General features: G+C 36.4%; 1 protein-coding gene across 2 annotated transcripts; it reads left to right on the top strand.

The window, feature by feature from the left end:
* Positions 1-10845: 10845 nt before the first annotated feature.
* LOC149961928 (uncharacterized) lies at positions 10846-17588 on the top strand. Of its 2 annotated transcripts, none has more exons than XM_090177462.1 (16): positions 10846-11129; positions 11194-12882; positions 12962-13008; positions 13401-13504; positions 13568-13685; positions 13752-14061; positions 14126-14187; positions 14257-14321; positions 14382-14631; positions 15034-15088; positions 15155-15449; positions 15513-15750; positions 16456-16599; positions 16925-17050; positions 17111-17221; positions 17286-17588. In XM_090177462.1, exons 1-16 carry the CDS (start codon positions 10964-10966, stop codon positions 17310-17312), a joined length of 3807 nt encoding a protein of 1268 aa, XP_090033588.1. In that variant the 5' UTR covers positions 10846-10963; the 3' UTR covers positions 17313-17588. The 2 variants fall into 2 exon arrangements, with proteins under 2 accessions (XP_090033588.1, XP_090033594.1); XM_090177468.1 differs by having other exon boundaries at positions 11194-12834.
* The last annotated feature ends 233 nt before the right edge of the window (positions 17589-17821 follow it).

A 17821-nucleotide genomic window follows, 5' to 3' on the forward strand; every position in this document is an offset into this window, starting at 1 on the left:
TTAGTATAATGGTATCATTCTGAGAAAATAATCTATTCAGAACGCCGTCTTTTTTAATTTGGCCGGTACCACGCTAAATAATATCAATTGTTTTTTAACCATACGTAAAAGACCATTATACCAAGTATTAGAAACATTCAATTATTCATTCATACATACATACATACATACATACATATATACATTCTCACATTTTAACGCGGTTTCCTGGCCGGATATTATTTGTGCCATATCTTTAGTGGCGTTTAAATTTTATGGGCAACGCTAAATATTTTGGGACGCTGGGGAACCAAATTTCCATTTTGTCACTTTAAAGAGGAAACTTTAAGCTTTAGTATTGGCGATGAATCAATTTGATGGCGAATTTATATTCGAGGAACATTTTCCTGAAAATATAGGTTTGAATGTTTTTTATAAAAACATTCGATTTTACTTTCTCTCGGGCTATTCTATTGATTTTTGGCATTTCTTGCAAACGTAATACGTTTTGAAACTTTTATATTCTTTTAAACCTTCGCACTTAACGTGAAACCATCTACGACAAGAAACGCAGAACACTTGGCGATCGGGAAAACTACCGGTACATGTCGCGTCTAATTCGCAAGTGTCCCATGCCTGTGTATTTGTTGCGTTGAGCCACCCGCTTATTTCAAAATCGGTATCGCTTGGTACCACGGAGCACATCAAGTTTGAGCCTTTTCTAATCGACTCGACATCGGGCAGACATTTACTCTTTGATAACGATCGCGTCTTATTGGCGTAGTCTTTTTTGTTACTGTATTCCTTTGCCAACAAATACAACCATTTGCGACCTTGCGAGCTACTTATCTTTAGGTTTCGGGTTTTTTGGCCCGTTAGGATGCAATAAAGGTAGAGTTGTCCGTATAAAGCGCAGTCGTATCCATTAGGCTGCTTCTCGCAATCTGTACTCTTAATGCACTTCCATTCTTCCGGCTCAAATGGTAGATTCGCAGTTTGATAGCACATGTGTACTATCGTACGAAGGGTTCGGAAGTGCAAATCCGTTGGAGAATAGTCGCCCAATGGGTCTAGAATGTAAATCTTTTTACTTTTGAAATGGACGAGTCCCAGTAACATATGCATCTGTTTCTCGAATGGTTTGTCTGGAATTACGGCGGCAATGATATCTTTATTAAACCCTTGGTTAATACGAAGGTAACCGGCTACACGCTGGAGGAAATTGGAAGAACTCTGATCTACGAAAAGCTCCTTGTAAACGTTTTCGTACAAGGTTGTAAATAATGGCAAGACGTTATCCGTCTTTTTGAGCTTTCGAATTAGGACTGGCATTGATAAGTTTATCAGAATCGAAGATATCCACGCTCCGTCTTTCAAGCATTTAAACGTTTCGCTTTCGTGATTGGTTTTGGAAACTGTTTCAAAGGGAACGTTTTCCAGACGACCATCGAAGTTCTTTATTACTTCTATCGTCATTTCTTTTCCTACTGAAGCTTCGATTCTCTCCGTTACTACTATATTCTTTATAGAATGGTCTTGAGCTATTTCCGTGTTGGAGCATTTCTCGCTTAGATCAAGTTTCTCTTTTCCGCTATCAATCAAATCTTTGACATTCACATCGAAGAACCTAAGCTCCTCCATTTCATTGGTCGTAAGATCTAATAAAGCGAAAGCTTGGGTCCGTGAAAGTTGAGGATTTTTTCTCCGCTCATTTTCGATGTGGAGATTAATTCGGTCTTTCAACACTATTTGATGTTTACGAAGGCTGAAAATACCCGCTAGCCCATGCTTATTTTTGTTTTTTAACGATCTCTCATCATCAGTTTGGACTGGGCTTAATTGCAGTAATTCTTTGCCCGTTGTATTAGATACCACGGGCCATCGACTTCCGGTATTATACCAATGGTTATATTGCTCTTGGGCCCACAAGAAATCTCTGTGATTACGATTTCCCAAGATATCTAATAAATCTTGAGGCAAATAATGCTTTCCCTCAGACGCGAAAGCGTCTCGAATATCTGATTCCAAATGTGTAATTGTTTCAGCGTCCGAAAAGTCAAATTTGGCGCTTCGTATCTCCGTCACGCGTTCTAAATTTAATCCGACAGCGCGAATCATATTTAAGACAACCTTTTTACGATCCTCGTTCTCAATAGCCAAAATGATAGGTTTATTTTTAAAACTGGGTTCGACTTTTTTCTCACTACGTCCAGATACAAGCGGAATATTTTCAGTCGTCAATAGCATCATGTGATGGAGCCAATTTCTCCCCTTTTCGCTATCAACGTAGCTATATTTTGGGCGTAAAGTGTTTGGGTACACGGCGTCATTTAATACGCAATAGAGATTGGCCACAACGTATAGTCCGCAATCGTAACCGTTCGGTTGGATAGGCACTTGAGTATGATACCGGTATTTCCAATTACCCGTGTGATTGGGAAAAGCGCATTTGGCTATTTTCTCAAGGGTATGGCGACAATGAATCAATATTTCCCGTTTTCCTTCGTTCTCCGGTAACTGAAGATTATCAGTAGGGAGCGAGTCCAAAATGGTAATTGCTTTCTCGTTTTTAACAATAATACCAAGCAACCAATGAGATCCTCCAAAAATATTTGTCGTGATTAGGACAAAGATATATTCTTGGTCACCCTTTTCGTCTTCAAGGAATCGTTCTACATTCCCGAAGTTACTTTCTAAACTCGCGGCCAACGAGTATAAACACGAATCTATAAACAAAGCGCTAAATTTGCTGTTGCAAATCAAGTATTTCATACACTGATTCAGGATAACATCTTCAATGTATTCACCGGGTTTGAGAGTAGAAAATTCTTCACTTTCAAGACTTTGGCGACATTCCGGAGAACAAATCCAATGATCGTTAAGGTTTAACTCTCCCACATCGTCCATATCGTGAGCAGAGTTAGTCTTACTCGAGCGCTTCGCTGGTCTTACGTCTTCACGGACGCATTTTCCCTCATCTGGTATCTTTCTTTTTTGACTTGTCCGTCTTTCGGTTCCATCAGTTTTTAGGCCGTCAACTATTTTTGCCTTTCCAATTGGCGTAGACGACTTTCTTTTAATTGGCGCGTTAAAAGTGACAGTTCTCTTCGGAGTATCGGGAATGGACAATGGCGCCAATAAACCATCACTCCGGTCATTAGATTCTAAGTCCTTCAAAGGCGTCGACTGATGACTTCGTGTGCCAACGATGGAGTCTTGTGACGCTACGTAAGAATCGATGTCCTCGAACCTTCGTTTTCCGTCCGGTTTGGTATTCTTAAAGTTCTTTTTACCGGAACCTTTCTTTCTCGTTATTGCCGTGAGTGACGGAACGTCCGGAATCTTTTCAGAAAATGCGCTTTTATTTCGAATCATTTCTACCGCCAACACGTGAAAGCAGCGGCTGTTGCCGAAATTGCAACTACAAGACTTTTTCTTGTTACTGGGGTTAACAACGTGGTATTCGTTCTTACTGGGATCTCTGACCACATAAACCATCGGATTGGTAACGAGTGTGACTAAATTTTGTCTCAGACAAACTGAAGCCAACAATTTCTGGGACCATCTACCCGTGTTTCTCTCTTTTATGGGATCCGAAGAATTCGGTACCACACCCATTCTGGCCGCTTCGACTATTTCGCTTCTGTTCGCCAGGGAGATATTGAGTTTCAAGTTTAACTTTTCGTTACCTTCAAACTCCGGCTTCAAGTGGTATTCTCCTTGGCCATCGACGGCGCGATCGTAGTCGTTTAAATCGATGCTCTGTAAATCTTCTAAAACCATAATGGCGTCGTCGATCTGTTTCTGTTCCCCTTCGAAGGCGCGTTTTATTTTGCTGTTATAGCTCTCGCTGGGGTTATTCGTCGGTGGCGTTTTACGAAAGATCGCGAACCTTTGGTGGCGTTCGGCAATCGCCCTCGTTTTCAAATCAACCTTCAAGTGATTGTCAAAATATTTCACGAATTCCGCTGGCCAAGTCGGATAATATTCTCCGTATTTTTCATCAAAGTCCTTTTGCGTTTCGCATTCTAGTAACGCGCAAAAATGATCTAGGAGAATCTTCTTATTATTTCTCGTGGTTTTTGCTTGATCTAGCCACCGCTCGACGTTTTTCTTCAAGTGATTGTGGCAAACAATTAAATTAGTTTTACCCATTTGAGAAGCGCCCATTATGGCGTGGGTGATAGCCGTTTCTCTATCCGAAACAATGGGGCAGTTCGATCCAAATTCGTCCAATTTCAGTTCTTTCGCCACGTAATCGCGCCAAAAGCGCTCGTGGACTTCCAGAGACTTGACTTGGTGTATCAGAAAAAAAATCGGGACAATGGGATGTTCGACGAGCATCGTGTTTATCATAACAACGATGGTTACGAAAAAGTTACCCAATTTAAAGGTAGTATCGCAATAAATAGCCTGTTCCGTTTCTTCATCGTCATTTGAAATCTCTAGTAGACGATTGGCTAACGTCACGGCTTCGGGGTGGCCAAATACGATAGTTAAATCGTTCGTAAAATCTATCTGACGAACGAAATCGCTAAATACCGTCCTTTTTAACATTATCACCGCCACCAGAGGGTCGTTACAGATCTTTTTCTTCCGATCGATTAGGTACTTAGCGTTTCGAACTTGTTTGCGATTTCGAACATTAACCATCGGTCGCAACGCGGCAATATCGTCGTGGACTGCTTCGTTTTTAATGTTCGTTAAGTCCCTTTCCGCCGCAATTTGAACGTTCTTGTAAGTTCTAGCGGACGATTTTGAGACGTTATCTTTCACATTTTGCAATGTCGAGGGAATAGTGCGGACGTAGTCGTGTCGTATCTTATCTCGGCGACAATTGCCATGCGCCCTGGGAACCCAAGCAGTTTCGTCGCCAATGTAGTGAATAACTGCGGTAAATACTCCTGGAGGATTTTGCAAAGTGAATATCTGTCTCTTAAATCTCGAAGAATAGTCTTCATCCTTCGGACCAATTTTTATTAATTGGTAAAGCTTAATCAAAGGCTCATCTTTTAATTTAGAGGTTCCAGATCTTTTCCACTTCATCTTATCACAAAGTAGGTCTTCTCGTTTCGACGGATCCGTCGTTGAGACCACGTAAACGTCTCCGCCCTTAATATTAGAACAATGAAGGGAATAAATACATCCCTCAAAGGTATTCTCTTTCACCGCGGTTAAAATCTCGTGGGCTTTTTTGTTGGTTAGTTTGGACACGTTGGTCATATAAGGCACCACATTTTCGTCGCTTTTACTATTGGTACCGGCGTCGGCATGGCTATTATCGTCTTCAACAACGGAATTATTATTGTTATTCGAAATAACATCATCATCGGTACTAATAAAACCGCCTTCGTCTTCGGATTCATTTTCAATTATCGAAATATCCTTCTCTTCATTTTCTGAATTAGAAAATTGGCTTTCTGTATCAAAAGCATCATTATCAGAATAGTCGAAATTCGAATTATTCCGCGATGAATCACGTTCATCTTTGTCAGAACTCGTATCAGAATTATGAGTTTCAGACATGTTTTCTTTATTTATTAAAAGGTTTGTTAAGATATCTGTTACAAATTATGTAACGCTCAGATTCAATGTTTTTATTCAGTCCAAATTATTACGCAATTAGGACTGGCTCACTGGGATTAGTCTCAAAACCTGTAACGCCCAGAATTATATTGTATTATTTGTCCAAATTATGCGTAAACCACGCAATTAGGACTGGTTAACTGGGATTAGTCACAAAACCTGTAACGCCCAGAATTATATTGTATTATTTGTCCAAATTATGCGTAAACCACGCAATTAGGACTGGTTAACTGGGATTAGTCACAAAACCTGTAACGCCCAGAATTATATTGTATTATTTGTCCAAATTATGCGTAAACCACGCAATTAGGACTGGTTAACTGGGATTAGTCACAAAACCTGTAACGCCCAGAATTATATTGTATATTTTAGTCCTACGTTTGTGCAAACCACACAATTAGTACTATTTACTAGTGTAGGATTAAAATTATCAGAATATATAGTTTCCACAAAAATGTATTGGAAATCAACTAAATTAAAGCTTAAATTAATTCTTCAGAATAAAACAGTAAACTTACAGATCAAGAAGTCAACAAATTTTGGCCTAATCTTTAGTCCAAAATTTTAATACAGCCGATCGAAGAACTGAGCTATAAGAACTCTAAACAAAGAGTGAAGATTTTTGGCGCAAAATTACAGCAAATCCTTTTCACAATCCGCTAGATGGTGAAACCTGACCGCTAAAATTCAAGGTCAAGCTCTCTGAAAATAACGATTTTCAATTTTGTATTATCAGTTAGGTCACGGCCAACTTTGATCTCGCGCGCTACAGCGGCCATCTCATTCGTTGACGTTTCTGTGTTAACCTATGAGCAAAATATGTGTATGACGTGAGCACCCCTAGCGGATTATTATTTTTAGAATAGTTTTTACATTGAAGACAATATAAAAACCGAGCGTGGCGCTGAACTCCTACACGTTATAGTACAGTTTATAGGGGGAAAATCCTTGCTCGCGGAATTTCGACGAATGTGTTGGCCGCTGTAGTGCGAACAGCGCGTGATCGAAGTTGGCCGTGGTTAGGTATAACCTAAACTTAGAGCAGACAACTTTTGTTTAGATGTTTATATCCCAGGCTGAGAAATAAGGAATTTCTTTAAACTGGAACTGTGGCCAGTAGAGCCTAGGTAGTTTAATTAAAAAACTGGCCACTTGCCATTTTTAACCTTCAAAATCAGGCTTTCATAATCTATGGTCAAATTATCTATTCTTGACAATATGTGCTAGAAGCAAAGACCAAACAATGTTAGGGATTATTATAGTATTTTTTTTTATGAACTAAAATCTTGAAGGGAAAAAAATTAATTAAGTGGTCACCAGGGCTACTAACACCCCAAGTATTTAATTTTTAAACTGGCGATTGGCCTGTGATAGTGCCTTATTTCTCACACTATATAGCCGCTTATAGCAATGTATAAAGTCAAAACGAACATTGAACTACTTTCACATTTAAATTTCTTTATAACGAAAAACGTTTTTTCTGGTCGGTTAAGCGATAAAATAGGTGTACAAATTGATTACTTGATTTCCAGAAATCCAGCTTATCACGGGAAATCAAATATTTTTTAGAAATAATGCATAGATCATTTAGTATTTTCTAGAATTCAGTTGTAACCACGCATTTCCCAAAATAATTAACGGTAAATCACCATTAATCATTAACGCGCGAGAAATTCCGGATGTTTTCAAAATTCGCGAGTGATTCAAATTCGCAAGAAGTTGTAAATGTAAATGACGTAATTTACGTCACATTACGCGAACAAAGTTTCAGTAAAGGAGATACCTTCATGGAATACTTATGAATAATTATTTTACATATATGCTGGAGTGAAATCTATTCACCTGACCTAAACCCCACTACCAACTTTATACATTGAGTCCGATCAAAAGTGTAATCCGAAATTGGCTGTTAACCGCTCAATGATATACCAAATGTATTCGCATCTTTGCTTTGGTCGTAGTTACGAACTTCGTTGTCAAATAAAAACTAGATGCCACGTATATTTGAGTACCCACAATCCCCCTTAAGTACATCTTGCGTATTAAAGTTGAATCTGAAAGTTTTTAATCAATGAACTTAATAAGCGCAGTTTAGCAACCTAAGAGGAATTTTTACGAAAGGGAGCTCTTTTCCAAACCACCCTCTTCGTGAAGAACAATATCTCAATCACCCTATCCTAAAAATAATTAGCGTACTAAGCGAGAGCAAACTGACCATAAATAGAAACCTATTACAACACTATATCAGTCACGTTATCCATTAGCTAGGAACTATATATTTCAACTTGATAACCTTCATTACAAATAAATACGAATTAAAATATAAGCCTCACCACTAATCGGTCAAACCCTCTAACCATTAAAACCTTCGGATACTAACACACTTCAAATATTAAAACGGTGTCAAAGTAAAATTTTAACGCTTATGTCAATCGTCCATTAAAAGAACAAGCACTCCAAATAAGAGCACTATAATAAGATATATTATATTTTTCTAGTGAAGGAGCCGGCAAATAAATGTATGAAATAATTTAATGTTTGAAATAAAAAATTAGACTTTTAATTCATTATTTATTAGCATTTTGAAGAAGAGTTAGTTTTGGAAAGGGATTTATAAATAGAAAATTATAATTATTAATGAGAAAGAGGGTAGAATAAACGAGATTAACCGGTAGAATAAAACGGGAAAGAAAAGAAGCCAAAAAGAGATAGAATAAATTTGAATCACGAAATAAAAAAATTTCTTCAAAAATTAACATTTATTGGGACGAAGAAAGCCCATGGATATTTTTAAAAAAGTTCAATTTTGAATTACGAAGATACGCCTGCACCAAAGAAAACGCGTTACAATGAATAGAATAATTCCGGTATTAGAAACACGGTAGAATAATTTCACTTTATTTCTAAAACCCCACACTTAATTATAACCGTAAAAATATGACATTTATTATTTTTCGTTTAAATATGAAATCCACGTTCAAATAATTGGAGAATAATTCGAATAAACCGCCACGGGTACAGAATAATTTATGCGCTCTTGGAGACAGTGTCGCCATCTAGTGGATAGCGTAAAACATGCACAACGAAAAGCCATCCCAAAAACGCACTGCCTAAATAGAATAATTTCGCTATAACGTTTAAACCAGTCCGTGAAAATTAACGAAACTACCACGAAATATACCCCTCTTCACGCTCTTCGTGACGGCCTAAAAATAATTCCGGTATTCGAATGGAAAGTATAGAAAACGTGATAGAATAAGTTTCAATAGCTAAATAACGCGTTGACGACAAAAAGCATACGGAAAACGCGTTAGAATAAATAGAATAATTTGGCTATAACGTTTAAACCTGTGGAGGGAAATTAACGAAACTATCACGAAATATACCCCTCTTCACGCTCTACGTGACGGCCTAAAAATAATTCCGGTATTCAAAAGGGAAGTAGCTTAAAAACGATAGAATAAATGTGAAGCACGAAAAAACGCTGATACGCCATATTTCCTACCCAAAAGGAATTAGAATAAATAGAATAATTTCGCTATAACGTTTAAACCAGTCCGTGAAAATTAACGAAACTACCACGAAATATACCCCTCTTCACGCTCTTCGTGACGGCCTAAAAATAATTCCGGTATTCGAATGGAAAGTATAGAAAACGTGATAGAATAAGTTTCAATAGCTAAATAACGCGTTGACGACAAAAAGCATACGGAAAACGCGTTAGAATAAATAGAATAATTTGGCTATAACGTTTAAACCTGTGGAGGGAAATTAACGAAACTATCACGAAATATACCCCTCTTCACGCTCTACGTGACGGCCTAAAAATAATTCCGGTATTCAAAAGGGAAGTAGCTTAAAAACGATAGAATAAATGTGAAGCACGAAAAAACGCTGATACGCCATATTTCCTACCCAAAAGGAATTAGAATAAATAGAATAATTTCGCTATAACGTTTAAACCAGTCCGTGAAAATTAACGAAACTACCACGAAATATACCCCTCTTCACGCTCTTCGTGACGGCCTAAAAATAATTCCGGTATTCGAATGGAAAGTATAGAAAACGTGATAGAATAAGTTTCAATAGCTAAATAACGCGTTGACGACAAAAAGCATACGGAAAACGCGTTAGAATAAATAGAATAATTTGGCTATAACGTTTAAACCTGTGGAGGGAAATTAACGAAACTATCACGAAATATACCCCTCTTCACGCTCTACGTGACGGCCTAAAAATAATTCCGGTATTCAAAAGGGAAGTAGCTTAAAAACGATAGAATAAATGTGAAGCACGAAAAAACGCTGATACGCCATATTTCCTACCCAAAAGGAATTAGAATAAATAGAATAATTTCGCTATAACGTTTAAACCAGTCCGTGAAAATTAACGAAACTACCACGAAATATACCCCTCTTCACGCTCTTCGTGACGGCCTAAAAATAATTCCGGTATTCGAATGGAAAGTATAGAAAACGTGATAGAATAAGTTTCAATAGCTAAATTACGCGTTGACGACAAAAAGCATACGGAAAACGCGTTAGAATAAATAGAATAATTTGGCTATAACGTTTAAACCTGTGGAGGGAAATTAACGAAACTATCACGAAATATACCCCTCTTCACGCTCTACGTGACGGCCTAAAAATAATTCCGGTATTCAAAAGGGAAGTAGCTTAAAAACGATAGAATAAATGTGAAGCACGAAAAAACGCATACGGAAAACGCGTTAGAATAAATAGAATAATTTCTCTTTATTTTTAAAACCATTCCGTGGTTATTAAAATTTTTTACACTCTAGAATAAATTAATTAGTTATTATTATAATTATTATTATTATAGGTTCAAAACTTCAAATAACAATAAATTAGTATAGATTCCCTTGCTATTAGGTTCGAATAAATTATAATTGTCTAGATTCCCTTGCCTTAGAATTAACTCTAAAATTAGTTTTAATTCACGTGATATAAACCTAGCCTAGATTACAATAATTAAACGACGAAATCGAATGTAAATATTTTATTTACCTTTATGACATTGCATGTTATGTAGCTTTATTTGTATAACACGTATTTAATAATTTCGAAAGTTGGTTTTAGTTTAATGATAATCATGGTTAAATGATTAATTTCGTAGCTAGCAGTCAAAAAGAACGAGCATTATCGCATTTAGAATAAATAGAATAGTATCATCCTACCTGGCACACTCTCGTCTCCAGCATATCGGTTTTATTCTATTTATTCTATTTATTCTATTCATTCTTTTTAGGCAGGCCCTTCTAAAGCTTATGACGTTTTAATTTTCGAGAAGTTTAGGTGTAAATTGTGAATATAAATTAATTGTTTACGATAATTTAAGTAAAGTACTGATGTTTATAATATATTAAACTGCATTGCCAATGAAGGAGAAAATGAGTTGGTTTGATACAGCGGGGTTTGCTAGCTTGGCAAAGTCTGCCTTAAATTCTGCACAGAAAACCATTGATCGAGCCTTGGATATTGAAGAAGCGAACCGTAAACAAGCTGAAAATGTTACTGTTAAAGCAGAAGCTACTAAGGAAAAAGGTAAACATTGTGACCATTTATGTTTTTCTATGACTTGAACTTAAATTGTTTTTTCCTCCTCTAGAAATTGAAACTAGTTTCTTCTCTTCCTTTGGATTGGGAACTGTCACCCCTAGTTCTTCAATATCAGAAGAGCCAAAGCCAAAGTCATCAGAAAACTCTCCAATGAAAGCTAGCCTTAATGCATCTGGAGTTTGGGGGGAATGGGGATCTTCGTTTTACTTACCAAAGTCTCAATCTGATGAGTTAAGGGACACAAAACAAATAAGACCAACATCACCACAACCTACCACTAGCAAATCCCTGTCTGAAATAAGCTCAAAATCTAGTTCCGCTATCACAAATCCAGAGGATAATACCGCTGTTTTGCTTCAACCTTCTGGAAAGAATTTATTCCCTGAGAAAACTGTTAAAAACCCTGCCAAAACTATGCTTAAAGGTGCTCCGTTGAAACTGGCATTGAAGGCCAATAAGATAGAAACATCTTCAAAAAACAACGAATCAAATAAATCTCAGTTAGCACCAGAATTTGAAGAAGAGAATAAAGATGGTTCCATGACCATTTCTGCTTTACTTTCTGAAATTGCCCCAATTCAAAAACCACCCACACGAACAGATTTGAGAAAATTAGCAGATACATTAATCACTGTTGATTTGAGTAAAGATGATAAGGTAACTGGACTAACTGCCAATATATCTACTTCACATATTATGGAAGAATTAAACATGGAGGACAGTTGTAAGAGTGATAACAACAGTTCCTTGGATACAGTCATTCCAAATGCGTCGGACGAGGAAGATGACGATGAAACGGAAGAAGAATTAACTGTTATGGAACAGAGACCAAAACTGAGTGAAATTAACTTGGCTCTACCCATAACTCCTTGCTTCCAAAACCAACCTAATGATCCTTCTCCAACTGACTACTGTTTCGTTGAACAGTCAGATGATAGTAATAGTAATTCTCCTGAAAAGAGACGGAAGGAACAAGAGTCTGAGCTGGTTTCTAGCAGTACTAGTATGGAGATTATCACCAAATCGGAAATTATCTCTAGTGATACCTGCAAAACAGACGTGATTGTACCACCATCTTCATTTCAGTCAGATACGGATGTCTTTAGCTCACCTGATTCAGTGGTACCCATACAAGAAGAACCCTTAAGCAACCTGACATCCCCACACTTTCCTGATATCCGCGTAACTGTACCTGTTAGTGAAAGCTATCTTAATGTTCCAATTGAAATGTGTGATAGTGACGTAACTCTGCTCTCACCCAGTGCCGAAGAAGCTGAAAGTACAGACTCTGATAAAGAATCTAGTGCTGGAAAAAATGATACTTTGTACGAGACAGAGTCAAAAGAACTTAGGGAATGTGAAACAAGTTCATCTACTAGCAAAACATCAAATTCAAGCTCTTCGGGCTCCTTTGTGAATTGTTCAATCGAGGATGGAGATCCTTGCTACGTTAATAGAGAACATTCGGGAAGTTCTATAGTGGCTTCGGAACGTTCTGATAATAATAGAACTGAAACCAGTGGCCATACATCGGGTGACGATATTGAGACTACAACATCATCGGATATTGAGATAATTTCACCACCAAATGGGGAAAACATTGGGCATCCAACTTCACCTCTAAAACATATTTGGGTCCCTCGGCCACACTGTCGATCCAAGAGATCAGAAAGTCCAGCATCTGATAGCAGTAAGGATGGTCTAATGCCTGTTGTTCTTGAAAATGAAGAACTCGCTGGCACGTTAGCTTTAACCATCATTCAATTCCTCCTTATTTACTTTGAATTTTAATATTAACTTCTGGTTTTATTCCTCAGTTGGTTTGTCTAGGGATACACATATGGAAATCGAGTCATTAACGAAAGTTAGTAGAAATTCTCTAACATAGCTGGGACCTTGGCTTAAGAATGGTGAAATTTACCTATCATTTCTTAAAGGGGTTACACCAGTGTTTCAATGGTAATATAGTAGACTATGTGGAACTAATGATATTCAAATGATGGTGTGGCCCTTTAAGTAATATTTTATGATTGGTGGATCCTAAAATTCATTTTTTGCTTGAAAATAACCCATCATGTTTGGGTATAAAAGCAGGTAAATAAGCCTGTTATACCTCACAATGTAAAGTTACTGTCACGCGCAAAAATTTTATTTTGAAATCAGTAAATTGGTCACTGCAATGTCCCAAAACCAAGGCCAAAAAACTTACCACACTGGGTTTATCATTATAGTATTTACAATTTCATTTTCCCGTAGCGTATTGAATCCCAACAAGAGTTAATAGATGCTCGAGAAAAACGAGTTATGGATTTAAGTAAAGAAAATATAGAGCTTCATGAATTAAATACACATTTAAGAAAGTATGTTGGTTTTAAAATGCTTTTTATGGTCGCAAAAATTTAATTAATTTAAAATTCCTTTAGCCGGATTCGGAGAATGGAAGAAACCCACAGTAAAGACAGCGAAGATGTGTCAAAAATAACAAAGGAGTTCTCTCAAAGGTTATCACAGATTGAAAGCCAGCTTGAGAAAACAACTATTGTTAGTTTATAATAATTTGTGTCATTGCTTTTAAATATGAAATTGATAAAAAAAAATATTGAATAGGAGAGAGACGCTATGAGCTTGGAACTGCAGGCTCTGAAAAAAGAGCAATCTAGTCGTATGAGTGTTCCAGAAATGGAAGTCGTTATAGAAGAAAAAACTCAGCAAGTAGCGGAGTTAATGCAAGAAGGACAAAAACTGTCCAAGCAACAGCTACATTTATCCAACATAATTAAGAAACTACGTGCAAAAGAAAAAGAGACAGAAGCAACGCTTAATTCCCAAAAGGAGAAGTTGGAGGAACTTACAACGGATTTGGAAAGGCTTAGGAAATCTTTGGGTGCCAAAGATGAGCAAGAAAAAAAGCATATTGGTAATTTTGACGTTATCTAATTTTAGTTGTTTATATAGTTCCTAATATATTTGATTTCCTAAAGATGCAATTAGACAATTGACAACAAGAGTATCGAAACAGGAAGAGGAAATAGCCACTTTGAAAGTACATATCCTTGACGGTTATACCTGTAATTAATTCCTAATTATAATTTAACCTGCTTTTATACTCAAGAGTGACCTTGAAGATTCTACCGCTAAAGCTCGTAGTATGAAAACTACTTTAGATAGTGCTTTTAAGTAAATATTTGAATTATTTGCTATTTAAGTACTTGAAATTTAGTTTGAATATAAATTTAGGGAAATGACTGAAGCTCAGAAAAAACTAGCAGAAAAAGAAACTGAAATTAAGGAAGCTACTATGAGCGCTGAAATAGTTGCTAAAGAAGCCCTGCATCGAGAGTTAGACCAAGTTCAAGAGCAATCTCGTCAAGAACGAGACGCTCTATTGGGACAAGTTGCTGAACTTAGGAACACACTTGGTGAAGTAGAGCAACAAGCGTGGCTTAGGGAAAATTCTTTAAAGAATGACATAGCCGTGTTACAGACGGTATGAATCACCCTCGACCTTTATCTCTTACTTGAAAACAGTATTTAATATTGTCCATGCAAGAGGAGCTGGGTTCGATCCCAGCTAGTGGCACTGGGTGAAAAATCCGGAACCACTCCTTCTGCGTAGAGTTTGTAAGTTCTCTCCCCACTTCTTTAAAAAGGGGTTTTCCACCGAGATCTTCGGTTTCCCCTTCCCATAAAAACTTGCTGAGGTTAACAGTAATAGTTAGTGTAGGGAGCTGTTGGCATGAAGGGCTTGCCACCACCCTCCTACGCATTGTAACCCGGCCACCTGTTACTTGATCACGCACAAGCAACATTGCTTATGTGGTCGAAGGTGGTGCCTTGGGTATTAGCTCTATTTAAAAAAAAAAAAATTAACCAATGCCATATTTTTCAGAGATTGGAAGAAGCAGATGCTAAAAATGACGAATTAACTAAAAGCGTTTCTTCCAGTAATTATCTTGAGTATTAATATCCAATAAAAGCTTAGCAATGCTTTAGCATTTTCATAATTACAGCTACAAGACCTTTACTAAGACAATTAGAAAATCTCCAATCGGCACATAATAGTCAAAGTGCAACTTGGGATAAAATTGAACGAAGTTTAAATGAACGTTTAGCATCGAGCCAAAGCCAATTAGCTACAGTTAAAGAGCAAGAACGACTGTCCAGTGATAAAATAGGCGACCTAAATGCAAAAGTTTCTAGTCTAGAAATGAGGAACAAGGAGCTCTCTCACGAAAAGATCCAACTAGCATCACAGATTGAAGTTCTTAAAGCCAAATTGTCTCTAACGGAGGAATCTAAATCTAGGTTTGGATTATATTTCATAAGCCATAATAATTCTAGAAATTTATTTCTAAATATAATTCACAGAGATGCCAAAGCTTCATCCACTGTTAAACAGAAATTCGCTGAAGAACTGTCAGCTTTGAAGAAGGAAAAGGATGATGCCTTTCATCAAATTGAGCTGTTGAAAATGGAATTGGAGCAAAGTAAACGAGAAAATCTTGATGAAAGTTTAGAAGATGCTCAAGCTAGAAGTTCTCCTACTCTATCCTTAACCATGTCCCATCATAGCAGTGTTAGTGAACATTTTCGACCATGGGGACTTGTATGTTATTTTTTTATACAGGGTGTGCACTAAAAAACAAACAATTATAAATAACTTAAAAAATGAAAAATACAAATTTTTATGGAACATTCCTCCTGCAGTGACCTTGAACCATGTCTTCAAGGTAATTAAAAAACTATCTGGAGAACCATTGAGTTTACGGATTTGGTTCCAATTAGAAAGATGTTGCTCGCTATATTATTAGTTCAAATAACTTTGATTTGACCAAATTTGTCAAATCAGAAGCCGAGAAATTGAAGGTTAATTAATTCAGTGTTTGATAATAAAATAATCTGATTAGTTTTAGTGTGACTAAATAAAATAAATATTGAATAGTTAACAATGGTTCAATTATGCCACCGTCGGCTATGATACATGCTTGAGCTCGTATAACGACGTAGTTAAATTATTCTAAAACTTTTTGTCATGACAACCAATTCTACAGAAGTCAGGTTCATTAACCTTCAATTTATCGGCTTCTGATTGGTCAAATCAAAGTTATTTGAACTAATAATATGGCGAGCAACAACTTTCTAAATGGAACAAAATCCATAAAATCAATGGTTCTCTATATAGTTTTTGATTAAATTTAAAATGAAAAACTTTTTTCAGTAATTTATCATTTTTTGTTTTTTAGGGGACACCCTGTATCTTAAATTACTGAATTTTTTTATTATTTGCTGTATCATTGATATTGTTTTGTAGGATACGGGCAGTGAAGCAGCGTTTGATGTTGGCAGTCGCGTTACTCCAAGCTATGAACAATGGTGGGGTGGTAGCGCCACTTCTATGATTGAAACATTACAGTCGCAAGTCAAAATGAAAGATGGAGAAATTCATCATTTACAGGTATTTAAAAGCGTAGCATACATTTCTTTGTTGAGAGTCAGCCAAATATGAACATTTTTAGACAAACTGTCTGTGTTTTCTATTATTTTTATGCACTCTGAAACATCACAAATTTGATGTTTTGTCCGATGGTTACTTTTTAGGCTAGTCTGCAGTTGAATTAAGATAATCTCGGCATGTTTTTGGCAGAAAAGCACATAAATATGGTTTTTGCCCAAGACATCTACTTGTAGTCCGAAAAAGTTTCTTAAGTGTAGCCAAGGCTTAGAACAGAAATTTGTATACTTATTTTAGATTATGTTTTAATGGTATTTTATTTTTATAGGGTGAAATAAGCCGCTTAGAAAGGATAAGAGAGTCAATGGCTGAAGAACTAGGAGTTATGTCCATGAAAACAGAAGAGTTGGAGTATAGTATCAATGAGATGCAAGGCTTAAGAGATGCTTTTAAAGTATGAAAGGTTATTTAATGTTGATATAAATAAATCTGTAATAATCTTCTCCAATCATAGGACACAGAGCAAAAATATAATACTCTTCTTCAAATGTATGGAGAAAAGGTTGAAGAAGCGGAAGAGTTAAAACTAGATTTGGCTGATGTTAAAGCTATGTACAGGAACCAAGTAAGAATTTCTCGGAATTTGATCTTTTTAGGCATAAATTAATTTTTTACACTATTTTCAATAGATTGAAGAGCTATTAAAGAAGTCATGACTTCCACTTGTTTAATTTTGCAGTTATTTATTTTTAAAAAGAAATTTCTAGACAGTTGAAACTTTTGAAAACTTAGGGACTTTGAACGTAATTGATTCCTATCATAGTCGCACAGTGGCAAGGCTTGTACTGTGATACTCGCTGTGTTTTCTGTGCAAGGGCATTATCAAATTTATTTTCCTTGTTTTAGCCTTTCATTGGGTATTCTGATAGACCTTCCTATAATTCTTAGATATTCTCAAAAAATATGTAAATCCAATATATATATATAAAGATGATAAAAATATATATGAAATCTTTTATACAGAGTATAGGACAATGTTAGGCACGTTTTTAAGAGTTTTGAATATAAAAACTAGCTATTTGAAGGTTTTTTATATGAAAAAACATATTGCAAAATGGGAATTGATTGATTTCAAACTATTTTGAGTGTAAAAATAACGCTACATGTTAGAGTCTAAAATTTAGATAATTTAGCCTGCTAGAACCAAACATGTAGAGGTTGTGTC

This window comes from Leiobunum rupestre, chromosome 1, assembly GCF_980474605.1.
Source record: "Leiobunum rupestre chromosome 1, qqLeiRupe1.1.hap1, whole genome shotgun sequence".
NCBI classification, from domain to species: Eukaryota; Metazoa; Arthropoda; class Arachnida; order Opiliones; family Sclerosomatidae; genus Leiobunum; species Leiobunum rupestre.

Bases quoted from the DNA above. Each gene is read 5' to 3' on its own strand.
- LOC149961928 (XM_090177462.1), top strand. From the start codon at position 10,964: ATGAAGGAGAAAATGAGTTGGTTTGATACAGCGGGGTTTGCTAGCTTG. The intron at 13,009-13,400 runs GTTAGTAGAAAT...ATTTTCCCGTAG, and splicing joins AAATCGAGTCATTAACGAAA to CGTATTGAATCCCAACAAGA. The intron at 14,062-14,125 runs GTAATTTTGACG...GATTTCCTAAAG, and splicing joins GCAAGAAAAAAAGCATATTG to ATGCAATTAGACAATTGACA.